The sequence below is a fragment of the Chiloscyllium plagiosum genome, unplaced genomic scaffold (genome assembly GCF_037043375.1).
Source record: "Chiloscyllium plagiosum isolate Xiang-an unplaced genomic scaffold, Cpla_swu_hap1 HiC_scaffold_33, whole genome shotgun sequence".
NCBI classification, from domain to species: Eukaryota; Metazoa; Chordata; class Chondrichthyes; order Orectolobiformes; family Hemiscylliidae; genus Chiloscyllium; species Chiloscyllium plagiosum.
In genome coordinates this window covers 2,585,576-2,601,731 of record NW_028270171.1, presented here as the reverse complement: position 1 = coordinate 2,601,731, position 16,156 = coordinate 2,585,576, and the positions used below count along the sequence as shown (strand labels likewise).

General features: G+C 47.0%; 2 protein-coding genes across 4 annotated transcripts in view; one reads left to right on the top strand and one right to left on the bottom strand.

Annotated features, from left to right (window-relative positions):
* Nucleotides 1-16,156, bottom strand: part of LOC122542087 (oncomodulin-like) — a 75,131-nt gene that overhangs the window by 40,816 nt on the left and 18,159 nt on the right. The gene's annotated exons all lie outside the window — the stretch shown is intronic.
* Nucleotides 7,141-15,720, top strand: LOC122542086 (G protein-coupled receptor family C group 5 member B). Its single transcript, XM_043679429.2, has 4 exons — nt 7,141-7,224; nt 10,592-11,568; nt 12,923-12,993; nt 14,338-15,720. Exons 2-4 carry the CDS (start codon nt 10,593-10,595, stop codon nt 14,455-14,457), a joined length of 1,167 nt encoding a protein of 388 aa, XP_043535364.2. The 5' UTR covers nt 7,141-7,224; nt 10,592; the 3' UTR covers nt 14,458-15,720.

The following is a 16,156-nucleotide window of genomic DNA, read 5'->3' as shown; positions in this document are numbered from 1 at the left end:
TGTTTCTGGGTGAAACTTGCTCTGCTCACAGTCCCATGGTGTCATGGTGCATTGGAGATTTTGCCCCAGTGTTTGAAAGAAGCAGCAGTGTAAACACAGTGCCCAATGAGTTTCAGGAACAGCTTTGTAAGAGTGCAGCAACTCCTTCCACAGTCTTTGCTTTAAAACAGTGCCTTTCCTATTTTAGTTCAAAATCAAAATTAAAGAATAATGAAAAATGTGGTCTTTACAGGAGAAACCGTTCTCAGTTGAAAAATGATTGAGCAGCAAAGAGCAGAGATGCGAAGTGTTGTGTGAAAGAAGTAAATGTGACGTGAGGAAAACCCTGCGAGTGGTTAAGGTCTGGAATATACGGCCTGGAAATGTGGGGGAGTCAGGTTCATTTGATACATTCCAAAGGGGCATTGAATGGTTATTTAGGGAGAAATTGAGTGGGGAGAAAGACAGTGGATTGGCACTGAATAAAAATGCTCAGAGAGAGAGAAAGAGAGTGAGGATACAATGGGCTGAATGGTCTCCTTCTCCTTCTGGACCAGAACAATTTGTGGTTGAGATCACTGTCATTCTGATCTGTTAGGGAATGAAGGTTTCTGGGCTTCTGATTGGCCAGTTATGTTGAGGCTGAAGATCAGACCGGATCTAGGATGGAGTTGGCGAAGGGGCTGAATGGCCTCCCGGGTTTTGTGGTCTGATGCATTGTCGTGACCAGTCCCCACTGGGGAGATGGGGGTTTCTCTCTTGGCTCCCCCTCTTCATTCTGCCCCTCTCTTGGTTGGCCACTACAAAGTTCATTTAAAACCTGATCCCTCTCTCATGTCGGTAAAGGAGCCAATATAACCAGGTCGTCTCCGATTGAACAGAGGATGAGTTACTATTAAACAGGATAAAAGATAATAAAACTCAACACAGAGTCATGGAAACATGCTCTTTGGCCCAAATTGCCCTTTGACCAAGTATTCTAAACCATGTTGACAGATTAGAAATTTGAGTCGAGAGTGTGGAAAAGCACAGCTGGTCAGGCAGCATCTGAGGAACAGGAGAATCAACATTTCGGGCATAAGCTCTTCATCAGGAATGAGGCTTGTGGGCCTGAGGACTGAGAGATAAATAGGAGGGGGGTTAGGGCTGGGGGGAACGTAGCTGAGAATACAATTGGTAGATAACGGTGCTGGAGAAGGTGATAGGTCAGAGAGGAGGATGGAGCGGATAGCTGGGAAGGAAGATGGACAGATCAAGAGAGCAGTGCCGGGTTGGAGGCTTGGGACTGGGATAAGGTGGGGAGAAGGAAATTGAGGAAACTGGTAAAATCCACATTGATGCCATGGGGTTGGAGAGTCCCCAGGCGGAAGATGAGGTGTGTTGCTCCAGGCGTCAGGTGGTTAGGGTGTGGCGATGGAGGAGACCCAGGACCTGCATGTCCTCGGCGAAGTGGGAGGGGGAGTTGAAGTGTGCAGCCACAGGGCAATAGGGGTGGTGGGTGCAGATACAGTAGATGACATTGGTGGGAGTATAGGTACATTTCTGATGATATGGAAGGATCCTTTGGGGCCTTGATTGGAGGTGTGGGGGGGGGGGATGGGGAAGTATGGGCACAGGGTTTGCACTTCTTGTGGTGGCAGGGCAAGGTACTGGGAGTGGGTGTCGGCTGGTGGGGGGAGGAGTGTGGGCTGGTGGCGGGGTGTGGGCTGGTGGGAGGGTGTGGGCTGGTGAAGGGGGTGTGTGGGCTAGTGGGGGTGTGTGGGCTGGTGGCGGGGTGTGGGCTGGTGGAGAGGGGGTGTGGGCTGGTGGAGGGGGGGTGTGGGCTGGTGGAGGGGGGTGTGGACTGGTAGGGGTGTGTAGGCTGGTGGAGGGGGTGTGTGGGCTAGTGGGGTATGTGGGCTGGTGGAGGGGGAGTGTGGGCTGGTGGAGGGGGTGTGGGCTGGTAGAGCGGGGTGTGGGCTGGTGGGGGGGTGTGGGCTGGTGGAGAGGGGGTGTGGGCTGGTGGAGGGTGTGGGCTGGTGGAAGGGGGTGTGGGCTGGTGGAGGAGGGTGTGGGCTGGTGGAGGGGGGGTGTGGGCTGGTGGGGGGAGTGTGGGCTGGTGGAGGGGGTAGGCTGGTGGAGGGTGTGGGCTAGTGGAGGGGGTGTGTGGGCTGGTGGGGGTGTGTGGACTGGTGGAGGGAGGTGGGCTGGTGGAGGGGGGTGTGGGCTGGTGGAGGGGGGGTGTGGGCTGGTGGGGGGGGTGTGAACTGGTGGAGGGGGGTGTGGGCTGGTGGAGGGGTGTGGGCTGGTGAAGGGGGGTGTGGGCTGGTGGGGAACATGGATCTGACAAGTGAATCACAGCGGGAATGGTCTCTCTGGAACACTGATAGAGGTGGGGAGGGAAATATATCCCTAGGGGTGGGGTCTGTTTGCAGGTGGCGGAAATGCTGGAGGATGATGTGATGTATATGGAGGTTGGTGGGGTGGCAGGTGAGGACCAGGGGGATTCTGTCCTTGTTGCATTGGGAGGAGTGGGGTTCAAGGGCGGAGGTGCAAGAAATGGAGGAGATGCACTGAAGGGCATCGTCGGCCATGTGGAAAGGGAAACTGCGGTTTTTGAAGAAGGATGTTGTAGAAAGTCTGCTTCAGGGCAGAGGAGATGACCTGGGGGGGGGAGGGGGGTGCAGAGATCAGCGCTGAGAATGTGACAGCGCCATACTCTTGACTCTGATCTCAAACATCTGCAGTCCTCACTTTCCCCCAGTTTAGAAATGTGAACTGAGGAGACACGACAATAACACGGATCATTCTCTGAGCTCTGTAAGGTATTGCTGGTGAATGGTAGCTGCTGTTAAATTGGATGATATGGAAATTGTTGCCATGGATAGTGAAACAGTTGATTTTCAGACTCTTGCTCTTCAAGTGACTGATTGGCTTATTTCCTATTGCCTTTCTGACAGTGATCTCACTGGTTTGCCTGGGATCCCGCTCTCAGAACAAGAGGGTCTTTTTTGACCTTAAAAATGTGTTGCTGAAAAAGTGCAGCAGGTCAGGCAGCATCAAAGGAGAAGGAGATTCGACGTTTCGGGCACAAGCCCTTCTTCAGGAATGAGGAAGCTGTGCCAAGCAGGCTAAGATAAAAGGTAGGGAGGAGGGACTTGGGGGAGGGGCGTTGGGAATACGATAGGTGGAAGGAGGTTAAGGTGAGGGTGATAGGCCGGAGAGGGGGTGGGGACAGAGAGGTCGGGAAGAAGATTGCAGGTCAAGAAGGCGGTGCTGAGTCTGAGGGTTGGGACTGAGATAAGGTGGGGGCAGGGGAAATGAGGAAACTGGAGAAATCTGAGTTCATCCCTTGTGGTTGGAGGGTTCCGAGGTGGAAGGTGAGGCGGTCTTCCTCTAGGCGTCGTGTTGCCATGGTCTGGTGATGGAGGAGGCCAAGGACCTGCATGTCCTTGGCGGAGTGGGAGGGGGAGTTAAAGTGTTCAGCCACGAGGCGGTTGGGTTGGTTGGTCCGGGTGTCCCAGAGGTGTTCTCTGAAACGTTCCGCAAGTAGGCGGCCTGTCTCCCCAATGTATAGGAGGCCACATCGGGTGCAGCGGATGCAGTAAATGATGTGTGTGGAGGTGCAGGTGAATTTCTGACGGATATGGAAGGATCCATTGGGGCCTTGGAGGGAGGTGAGGAGGGAGGTGTGGGTGCAAGTTTTGCATTTCTTGCGGTTGCAGGGGAAGGTACTGGGAGTGGAGGTTGGGTTGGTGGGGGGTGTGACGATCTGACGAGGGAGTTGCGGAGGGAGTGGTCTTTCTGGAACGCTGATAGGGGTGGGGAGGGAAATATATCCTTGGTGGTGGAGTCTGTTTGGAGGTGGTGGAAATGACGAAGGATGATATGATGTATCTGGAGGTGGAAGGTGAGGACCAGTGGGTTCGGTCCTGGTGGCGGTTGGAGGGGCGGGGTTCAAGGGCGGAGGAGCGGGAAGTGGAGGAGATGCAGTGGAGAGCATCATCGACCACGTCTGAGGGGAAATTGCGGTCTTTGAAGAAGGGGGCCATCTGGGTTGTTCGGTATTGGAATTGGTCCTCCTGGGAGCAGATGCAGCAGAGGCGAAGGAATTGGGAATATGGGATGGCGTTTTTACAGGGGGCAGGGTGGGAGGAGGTAGCTGTGGGAGTCAGTCGGTTTATAGTATACGTCCGTGTTGAGCCGGTCGTCCGAGATAGAAATGGACAGGTCTAGGAAGGGGAGGGAGGAGTCTGAGATGGTCCAGGTAAATTTGAGGTCGGGGTGGAAGGTGTTAGTAAAGTGGATGAACTGTTCAACCTCCTCGTGGGAGCACGAGGTAGTGCTGATACAGTCATCGATGTCGGGGTGGAAGGTGTTGGTAAAGTGGATGAACTGTTCAACCTCCTTGTGGGAATGAACTGTTCAACCTCCAATCGCCACCAGGACAGAATCCCACTGGTCTTCACCTACCACCCCACCAACCTCCAGATACATCGTATCATCCTTCGTCATTTCCACCACCTCCAAACAGACCCCACCACCAGAGATATTTTTCCCTCCCCTCCCCTATCAGCGTTCCGGAAAGACTGCTCCCTCCGCGACTCCCTCATCAGATCGTCACACCCCCCACCAACCCAACCTCCACTCCCAGTACCTTCCCCTGCAACCGCAAGAAATGCAAAACTTACGCCCACACCTCCCTCCTCACTTCTCTCCAAGGCCCCAAGGGATCCTTCCATATCCATCAGAAATTCACCTGCACCTCCACACACATCATTTACTGCATCCGCTGCACCCGATGTGGCCTCCTCTATATTGGGGAGACAGGCCGCCTACTTGCGGAACGTTTCAGAGAACACCTCTGGGACACACGCACCAACCAACCCAACCGCCCCGTGGCTGAACACTTTAACTGCCCCTCCCACTCCGCCAAGGACATGCAGGGCCTTGGCCTCCTCCATCACCAGATCATAGCAACACGACGCCTGGAGGAAGAGCGCCTCACCTTCCACCTTGGAACCCTCCAACCACAAGGGATTTCTCCAGCTTCCTCATTTCCCCTCCTCCCACCTTGTCTCAGTCCCAACCCTCGGACTCAGCACCGCCTTCTTGACCTGCAATCTTCTTCCCGACCTCTCCGCCCCCACCCCCTCTCCGGCCTATCACCCTCACCTTAACCTCCTTCCACCTATCGTATTCCCAACGCCCCTCCCCCAAGTTCCTCCTCCCTACCTTTTATCTTAGCCTGCTTAGCACAGCTTCCTCATTCCTGAAGAAGGGTTTATGCCCGAAACGTTGATTCTGCTGCTCCTTGGATGCTGCCTGACCTGCTGCCCTTTTCCAGCAACACATTTTTAACTCTGATCCCCAGCATCTGCAGTCCTCACTTTCTTCTAGTTGATCTTTTTTGACCTGCAGAGCGTGCTGTCTAATGTCTGTTCTCAAACTGTAACCTATCCAGCACATCAGGCACATAGACCAGGGATTGGAGTAAATGTTTCATCTTTTCTTGCATGTTCCTAGAGGGTTAAACTATAAACATTGCTGCAGTTTGTAACATAACCAACAGGAGATGAATGAGAGAGTAGTCAGCTTTTCATTATCCCCAGTCCATGCATCTCTCCCTTTGAAGGGTTGATCCTCGAAGGGTTGATCCTTGAAGTTCCCTTGGCACCTCTTAATGTTTGACATTCCACAGTTCGTCCCAAGCGCTTTGCCAAAGAGCTACTGAATTTATACCACTGTTCATGTTTTATTAAATACCTCCAGTAAATCGAGGTTTAATTTGAGTGTAAGTGATGTATGGCTATGATCTGTTAGCTTGACGTGACACAGCAGTAGGGTTGTACCAGCCCACACTCTGCAGGGTGACTCGATCACACACTCTTGATGGAGCAAGTCATTGAGATTGGGCCATGGAGACCATCCAATAGAATCTGGTCCTGGTGAAATGTTTGGGGCATAAGAACCAAAGCAGCTTCCCCAGATACTCACCTTGGGGCCAAATTCCACCCCAGCTCCATTTACAAGTTTGTTGATGATACCACCATTGTAGGTTGGATCTCAAACATCAACAAGACAGGATACAGGCAAGAGATAGCGTGCTTAACAACATAGTGTAAAGACAATAGTCTCTCCCTCAATGTCAGCAAAATGAAGGAGTTGGTCATTGACTTCAGGAAGTGGAGATGAGGATGTGCCCCTTTCTGTATCAATGGCGCTGAGGTGGAGATGGTTGAGGGCGTCAAGTTCCTAGGAGTGTTGGCCACCAACAATCTGTCCTGGTCCACCCTCGTCGACACGACAATTAAGAAAGCACAACAACATCCCTACTTCTTCAGGATGCTAAGGAAATTCAGCCTGTCCACAAGGACTCTTAACATTTTTTCCAGATGCACCATAGAGAGCATCACAGCCTGGTATGGTAACTGCTCTGCCGAGACCATCAGAAATTACAGAGAGTCGTGAACACAGCCCAGTCCATCCTGAAAACCAGCCTTCCATCCAGTGACTCCAGCTACATATTCCACTGCCTCGGGGAAGCAGCCAACATCATCAAAGACCCCTCCCACCCCGGTTAAACTCTCTTCCACTCTCCTCTATTGACCAGAAGATACAAAAGTTTGAAAACATGTATCAACAGCTTCCAGAATACCTTCTTCCCCACAGTTATCAGACTTGTGAATAGACCTCTTATATATTAGAGTTGATCTTTCTCTACACATTCTCTGTAGCTGTAACACGATATTCTGCATTCTGTTCTGTTACCCTGAAGTACTCATGTAAGGAATAACTTGTCTGGACAGCACACAAAACAATACCTTTCACTGTATCCCGGTATATGATAATAATAAATCAAATCAAATCATTGTTAGTGGGAGCTTGCTGTGCACAGTTGGCTGTCACACTCCCTACATTACCACAGTGGGATGCTTCATTGTCTGTAAAGCACAAGGAGACAGCGGAGATTGCGACAGGGCCTACGTGAATGCAAGTCTTTCCCCCTTTATGGAATGAGTGGGTAATAGTTGTGGATGAGTGCAGAGTTGCCTGGAGGATTGGGCTGGTCTCTCAATTCCCAACATGTTCCACCGGAGTCTGTAGCAGCAGCAGCAAGAGACCAGGCGGGACCTGAGGCTAAGCAGCGTCAGAGAGGACTGACGTACAGGTGGACCCACCTGGAGGATATAAAAAGGCAGCAGCAAAGGGAGAGCTTATTAAAGACGCTGCTCGGGAACAGACGGTGCCCCAGAAACTTCCCAGGTAGGAGAGTTCGGAAAGTTAGTGACTTGTTTCTTGTTAAATAAGTTCATTTTCTATGTTTCAGAAGCTGGCGCTGGATTCGATATTTCTTCTTTATTCTGCGTTTCCGCCTGTTTTGTGGGTCTTGAAATAAAACGAAGCAAATTATTGAATCCGAGATCCGGAGGAAAACAGAGACAGCTCGGGGGGAGGGATTGAGTGAGGAATAATGAGGAGGGAGAGGTCCGCTTGAACTCTGAGCCGGTCTGAGCCACAATCACTTTGTTATTCTCAGTGAGTTGGGGTAAACTGTAGGGGACCGTGTGCGCGCTCTTGATCAACAAGTCTTCGTTCCTACTTACAGATTTAAAAATCACACAACACCAGGTTATATTCCAACAGGTTTAATTGGAAGCACACTAGCTTTCGGAGCGACGCTCCTTCATCAGGTGATAGTGGAGGGCTCGATCGTAACACAGAATTTATAGCAAAAATTTGCAATGTGATGTAACTGAAATTATACATTGAAGAATTGATTGTCTGTTAAGCCTTTCATCTGTTAGAATACAGTGATAGTTTCACTACTTTCATGTGTAAATCACAAAACCCTTTTTTTAAAGTTGCATTCTCGGGTTAGCTGTTAACAATGGTGATAGCTAGACAATATGTTGAAGGTGTTAGCCCCCTGTGTCCTCTGTCTATGACCTGATGTTTAGATTGATTCTAATCTAAAAAGTGAAATAACAACAGTTTTACATAAATTCATGCAGTTTTTGAGCTCAGAATTTGACATGAATTTGTGGTTTTTGAGCAAAGTGCAATGTAACTCTGAAAGTACCAAAAAAATTCACCACACAAAATATGTGTGCATGTGGGTCTTTGTCTGTCTGTGTGTGTGTCTGAATGGGGTGGGGGTTGTGAGTGTGAGAAAGTGTGTGTGTAGTGAGTGCAGAGTGTCTTAAGTCTGTGAGGGGGTGCATGTGTGGGTGTCTGTGTGCGTGTCTGTGTGTATCTGTGTGTGTCTGTGTGTGTGTGTAGTGCAATGGTGATCACCTGTAATGTGACATGAACCCAAGGTCCCGGTTGAGGCCCTCCCTATGCGTACCGAACTTAGCTATCAGCCTCTGCTCGGCCACTTTCCTCTGCTGCCTGTCCCGAAGTCCACCTTGGAGGGTGGTCACCCGAAGGTCTGAGGCTGAATGTCCTGGACCACTGAAGTGTTCCCCAACTGGGAGGGAACCCTCCTGTCTGTTGATTGTTGTGCGGTGCCCATTCATTCGCTCCGAAAGCTAGTGTGCTTCCAATTAAACCTGTTGGACTATAACCTGGTGTGTGATTTTTAACTTTGTCCACCCCAGTTCAACACCACCGGCACCTCAGAATCATACTTACAGATTGTTTAACTGAACTCGCATTCCACTATTGGCCAGGATGGGATTTGTACGGGGTCTCCTCGACATTACCTGGTTCTCTGGATGAACAATTCAGTGATAATGCCATCACCTCCCCACTGTCCTTGTGCAGACTTTTGTTGATATAATGTTTTGGAAAAAAAAACAATCATTACAATTTGAGTGGCGAGCTACTTCGTGTTTGTTTTTACACGAATTACTTGTTTCTGCCAACTCCACCATCTTTTACCTATTTAATTGAATATTGATGTGGACACTATGATCTTGCCATAAATTGTGTCCAATGATCCTGCTCCACTAACTACCTGATGTTGGAGCAATGCTCTGAAAACTTGTATTTCCAAATAAACGTGATGGGCTATAAGCTGGTGTGATGTGATTTTAAACTTTATTGAACATTGTCGGTCTGTCCTTAACCCCCTCCCTTGCTGCAGTGATTCCTATTTCAGTGTTTGATCCAGGATATGACACACTCTAGTACCCAAAGTGATCTGTGCAGATTGTCTGTCTCTGGCTGTAGTTTTATCCAATTAGCAAATGTAAAGTTTTAGTGTAATTAATCAGCTCCTTGTCCTCTGTTTTAATTAAAATGATCTGAAGTCTCTCTTCACTTGGGGAAACTATATCCTGGAGAGTATTGGACAGAACAGACCTGGCTGCATCTGTGCAGAGAGAGTTAATGTTTCTAGCCAGTGGCTTTGCTGGACCTTTCTGGTCAGACACTGCCAGGTCTCCTGCTGATTCATTCCAGCATTTCCTGGTTTTGCTTCAGAATTCCAGCATCTGCATTATTTTGGGTTGAGGGAAAACTGATTTTGCAGAATGATTCCCACAAGGATTCAGCAGGTGCTAGACAAACAGTATTTCTGGTCTCATACTCGCTCCAGCATTACCATCCGTGTCGGAGCGACCAGCGAGAGTCTTGTTCTGTCCTGACCAGGCAGGCCACTGGTTCAAGCCTGCAAGTGACTTTATGACCCCAAGGCTCAGTCTTGGTGCCCTTGAATTTGGGAGGGTGGGGGGAAATACACTATCCAGAGGTGGCATGGTAGCTAACACTGTTACCTCACAGTACGAGGTACGTTGGTTCGATTCCAGCCTCAGGCGACTGTCTGTGTGGAGTTTGCACATTCTCCCTGTGTCTGTGTGGGTTTCCTCCGGGTGCTCCAATTTTCCTCCCACAGTCCAAAGATGTGCGGGTCAGGTGGATTGGCTTTGGGAAATATGGGGTTAGGGTTGCGAGTGGGCCTGGGTGGGATACTCTTTGGAAAGCCTGTGTGGATTCAATGGGTTGAATGGCCTGCTCCCACACTGTAGGAATTCTATGATTCTAATTCCTGCTTCCTAAAGCGAGCGACAGCTACCTAATGAAATGGGCATCGAGTGGATTGGGTCATGTGGCTGTTTTAGCTCAACTCTCATACTGGAACCCTCCTCGTTAAGGTTCCTGGGTGGAGAACCTATAAGGTGCTTAGACTCCTGGCCTGGACCTCAATGTCAGTCTCTATGTAAAAAGGGAGCCGAGAGTCAATGGCTATGATATTGACTAGTTAGAAAAAGATTTACAGTCCAAAGACAAGATTAAAAATACATCCAGAGTCTGTTTATAAATCTGAAATTTAGCTTCAGGCAAATAGCAATACAGTACAGAATCTAAACAAAGTGATGCAGTGAAATACTGAGTAAAGGAGACTAGCACTCAGCACTCTCTTGGTCAATGCTCAGTGTTTTAAGTCCAAGGTCATTCACTATTTGTTTTAAAAGTCCTACAAAAGGCAACAAGTGATCTAGCAGAAAGGTTGTTGTCAGCTCTTCAAGGGGAATTAGAGCTAGGCACCGCCTGCATTGCAAAGTAAAATATAAACAAAACTATTGGATTAGCAATGGCCCTTCTACTGACTTTGAAACCTGCCCAGGCAGATAAACTCACTGTTAATATTTGCTTATTTTGCTGATAATAAATCTTTTTTTTTCAGGATGGATCTGAAGACAATGATGTTGCCGCTTTTGCTTCTCTTGTCCACATTTGACTGTGTATCTGCTCAGGTGACAGCTCCCAGAGGATGTGGCTCTGACTTGCTGTCTGTTTACTTCAATCTGTGTGACCTGGATGCTGTTTGGGGGATTGTTCTGGAAGCCATTGCTGCCGTGGGAATTGTCATCACGGTGATATTAATTGTGGTTCTGTTGGGCATCACGCCATTCATTCTAGACAAGAGGAAGAAAGCTTGTGTCCCTATCCAATTGCTGTTCCTAACTGGCACACTGGGAATTTTTGGCTTGACCTTTGCTTTCATTATCAAATTCGATGAAAGAACGTGTCCAACCAGGCTGTTCCTCTGGGGAGTCCTCTTCACCATCTGTTTCTCCTGTCTGCTGATGCATGTCTGGAGGCTGCTGAGGTTGGTGCGTACAGGGGAAGGTCCCACAATCTGTAACATGATCAGCCTGGTTCTGATCCTGACTCTGGTGCAGGTCATCATTGCCATTGAGTACCTAGTGCTTACCACTGTCCAGTTCACAAAGATCTGTTCTTATGAGAACAAAGACTTTGTCATGTTATTGATCTATGTTATGTTCCTGATGGCACTGACATTCATCCTTTCCATCTTCACGTTTTGTGGCCATTATAAAAAATGGAAGAAACACGGTGCCCACATATTCGTGACCATGTTCTTCTCCATAGCTATCTGGGTGGTGTGGATTGTTATGTTTGTTCGTGGGAATGCAGCTTTGAACAGGAGTCCTGAGTGGGATGATCCCACACTCAGCATAGCTCTGGTCGCCAATGGCTGGGTCTTCATCCTGTTGTACATGCTTCCGGAACTCCGACATATCACCTGCCCCGCAAAGTCCGAAGATGATCCACAAGACCGTGTTGCTCCAAATCAGCAGACCAGAGGAATGAAAGGTCTGGATAACCAAGTCTTCTTCTTGGAGGAGCCAAGCAGAGGTGAGTCATTCCTGCTGCAGCAGGAGCATGAGAGTACATCCAGATAAAGAGAAGAACAATAAAAATCCATCTGAATAACAGAATGTAAATTGGAGCCTCTCTCCCAGGCTTGAGAAAGACTCTTCATCACTGGCTAACTTTAACCTGAATACTTCTCATTTACTGAAGACTTGTCCCTCACTTCCCTTAGCTCTGTACGTATTTTTAAAATGGACTGAAACTGCTATAAGGACCAAGAAACATTTTAACGTGCAATGTGAAGAGAATTTTGTAAAATGTGTTTTAATGGGGTGGGGATTAGTGGGAAAAGTACTTGCAGAGCTGCCAAGAAGAGGTCAAATTGGACACCCACTTTCAAAGACCCAGCACAGGCAGGATGGCCCAAATAGCTGCCTTCCACACTGCCTGATTCTGATGAACCTGTTAACTGTGAAGCTGCACTGAAAGAAAATGAGGAGCATATTAAGAAAAGAAACCAAAAGAGCTGCAGATGCTGGATAATTGGGCAAATTTAGAATCTTCAATTTAACAATGCCAAATACAGTGTAAGCATATTAATGAGGTGTTGATGATGTTTGCCCTGCAGGGGAGGGTGGGGCATGAGATTGTCTGGTTGAATTTTGAAGCACAATGGCAAAGCATTAGTTTCTGAGCACCCCCACCCTGATAGCTCTTCCACTCTCGTAGTGAAGAAATTCAGGTGAGACACAGGTTGGCCTGTGATTAGCTACAACTAGACTTGCTCCTACCCAAGCCTAATTTGGTTTCATCTGAGGGTTCATTAATTGAGTAGCATTAAACGGACTCCCATTTCAAGGAGTCTCCACAGGATGGATTCTGACTATGGACACAGGCTGTCCTGATGCATCAAAGCAGGTTCACTTCCTGTTTCAAAAGCACTCTGGTTTAGAAATGTCTGTGACGTTCTAGTGAGAGCAAATTTATTTTTTAATCTTGTTTATCACTTGTCTCTGCAAAGTAACTTTTTAACAATAGAATGCACAAGGAGCAGAAGTTGTGGTGCTGTCAGGCAAGGGACTAATATGCAGATTAGACAATAATTGAAATCTGGATCAAGACATTATCCTCCTGGGTGTGCTCCAGAATAAGGGATGAGCTATGAACATCCCAGAGAAAAGCAGGTGGAAAAGGGATCATTGCTATTTGATTTAATCCTCTGGTTATATATTGGGCTGTGACATTACCACTGCTCCTGGTACCCTTTTAGTAGAGTAAAAGGAATGCCAGGACATCTCTGGCTCTTTGTAAATGTTGAGAAGGGATCAAGAAGATGGAAAGGCTGTGTTGGGTTTTAAAAACTGCTCTACCTCACCTGATTTTATTGCTTCCATAGGATTCTCTGGGAATTTTGACGATAATGTTCCCTCACCTTCATACCGCAGTCACTCACCAATCGGTCACAACGTAAGTGCTACCTTCGAATGTCATTGAATGTTTTATCTTGTGTATTGTGCTATTGTCCCACATGGATTGATTTTAATTGGCCACTGCAGGTCATCCAAAAATCTTCACCTACTCAGCACATCAAACTAAATGATTGGAGGGTTACCAGTTGTCCCAGAGTCCCTTTTAATGTCTATTTATTGCACAAACAGTCAATGTGACTGTCTCTGTCAACGCAACATTTACCAGATCGAGGAATACACATGTAAAATAAGAGCAGAAATAGACCATTCAGCCCCTCAAGCCTGCTCCACCATTCTCAAAAAGCATCGCTGATCAGTTTGTGTTTTGCATTTCACATCTCCATCTACTCCCACTGACCTTCCTTTCTCATTGGGCAATGGACTAAATCTACCCCACTTTAAAAATATTCAATGACCCACTTCCATTGCCTTCTGAGGCAGAGAGTTCCAAACTTGCTACTTAGCACAGTCTAGTTTTTCAAGGATCGTATGGGATAATTCACCTGCTCTCAATTGTTCACACTGGGACTAGAGACCTGAAATTACATCAAATACAGTCACCAAGCAGGATAGCTGTAGACAAAATTCAGATCCTTCACCTTTCCACCCAATCATTAACTCTGACGGCAGACAAGATGAATAAAACTGATTGTAATGAACCCTCATTGGGACATTGTGTCTCTATGGGGAGGAGGTGGGCTATTCTAAAAAACATTTTGGTTTGTCTTTTTTTTTTAAAATGCTGGCTTTAAATGGAGATTCTCATTTGCCGATTTCTCAGTATTAAAGTATTCTGTTACAGAAGCACAGGAGGAGACCAGCCAGATCGTTGATTCTGTGCAATACACAATCTGTGTTTAGATTTAAACCAAATTCTCTTTCCACTGGTTCGTTTGCCAATTACAATATCTCTTAAATCTATGTCCCTCTACTTACTGACTTTCCAATCAGTAGAACAGATTTCTCTGTATCCAATCTACTTAAACTCCTTGTTAACTTTGAAAAGCATTAGTAACTCTCGCTGGCACTTGCCTCTAAAGTGGATCACTAAAGATCAGGCTGTTTGATACATGGTGTGTCCCATGTTCAGGAGCTAAAAGGTGCATTGTAACTGATTCCAAATCACAGGAGCACCATCCCTGAAAACTGGGTTACCAGCTCCTGAACAATGAAGAACTATGCATTGTGAACAAACGCATTCTCCCCTCAGTGCTTCATACTGAGGGGTCACAAACCAACTGTCAGATGATGAACTAAGGTCAGAAGTTCTGAATCCTGGGATGTGGTTCCAATGTTACATGTTCAACCATGACTGACAATGAATGTTTTGATCTGATTTCAGGTATATTCTGCACCACAGGATTTCACAATTCCACGCCCTCATACCAGATCCAGCTACCTTCCTACACCCCTCCTACAAGACCCTTACCTCAACTACCAGAACAGACAGACCAACTTCTAGTATATTACAGCCTCACATAGAAGTAGCAGGCTGGTTTTGTTACAGAGCTTCCCACGCCACTCGGTCACTATTTCCAGCTGGATTCCAACAAAATTCTTCAGTTCCTGGTGATATCAACTTATTGATATGGGAAACTTCTCCTTTAATGCGTGAAGTATTTAGATAGCTGCCAACAATCATTCACTCATTTCCTGGTTGCTGCTCATTGGCAGGAAGTGCTGGAACTGTGAATCCTATGGCTAAAAGCATGGCTTTGTTCATTGCTGAATATTCTGGGAAGAAGCTTCATTTATATATCCAATACTATTTATCAATAACCAAAAAACTTGATCAAAATGAATGTTTTAATCTACAATGACTTTGATTATCTACCCTGAAACGTATTTTGCTGCATTGCACTCATTCAAGTAGATATGCTACTGGTGGTGATATTCAAGTGTGTATCGATTAGAAACACTAAGCTAGCATAACCTTTTTTAGTTTTACAATTTTTTTCTCACTCTTGCTCTCTAACAAACCTTCGGTTTCTCTCTGGCTGTAAATCCAGTCTTTACTGGGTTTTTTTCTTCGCTGTACCTGGTCTCTGACCATTCCCCTAAACCCCGAGGGGCAGTGGTGGACCATAGTGCCTTATTGCCCAAACCCCCACAGTCGAGGCATTGATAACCTTGCTGTGTTTAGGAACTTTACCTTTTTCTCTACTTTGATTTGTAACTCATAACTGCCAGATATTTTTAATCAGTGAAACTAGCCCCTCATTGGTGCTGGCTCTGTCTGCCTGAGTGTTATTTCCCATATGTCACTGTTTGTGTGTTACTGCCTATGGATCAGAGAGAGAAGCACCCATTTGACCCACCAAATGCACTGAAAAACAAAACTGAACGTTGATACCTGGTGTGTCTCCATGTTCAGAAGCTGAAGGCTGCACTATAACTGCAAGACTCCAAATCACAGGAGAACCATCCCTGGGGACTGGGTTACCAGCTCAAGACTAAGGCCTTGTGAACAAAACCCATTCCCCCTTTGGTGATTCAAACGGAGGGATCACAAGCCAAATTAAAGTTCTATAAATGAAAGGTCAGAGGTGACATTGTACTGACACTCATGCTCTCAGTACCCCTCCACTTGGAGAATTCATGGAATATATTTAATGTATAACTGTCAATTCTTTGTAATGTTGATGTAAATATTTATTTTAAATGACTTTAGTTCGTTAAACTAAAGAGCATTTTTGTAGATTTAATAAAGTTTATTTAAATTGTGTAGTGCATCTATCGGTTTCTTAATAGAACAGGGAAGCATGTGGGGTTGGATTGTTCTGTAGCTGATGGTCAGGCAGCTGCTCTATCTACACTTTGTGTACTCTCTTATCCTGGAGTAATGTTCCACCCCCAGTCTTGGGAGCAGCCCACTTAAATGCACAGGGTCTGGGGCATTGCTGATTAACCAGCAATCCCCATCTGCTGCACCAACCATGATCAGTCTAACACAGCAATAGTGAAAGCTGGTCTGTTTAAAGCCCTGCGCAGTGACCAAACCATCCACTGTAGAAAGTTCACTTCAGGAACTAGGGATCTCTGACTGTGTGGTCTCTGTATAAAGTGGTCGAGGGACACACACGTTTCTAATAGAAACCTTCTTGTTGGAAACAGGTCATTTAAAAAGTCTTCATTCAAACTCCCCATTCTTTACTTTGCTC

Coding starts and splice junctions, on each gene's coding strand:
- LOC122542086 (XM_043679429.2), top strand. CDS start 10,593: ATGGATCTGAAGACAATGATGTTGCCGCTTTTGCTTCTCTTGTCCACA. Junction 11,569..12,922: donor CTTGGAGGAGCCAAGCAGAG/GTGAGTCATTCC, acceptor TTGCTTCCATAG/GATTCTCTGGGAATTTTGAC. Junction 12,994..14,337: donor ACTCACCAATCGGTCACAAC/GTAAGTGCTACC, acceptor ATCTGATTTCAG/GTATATTCTGCACCACAGGA.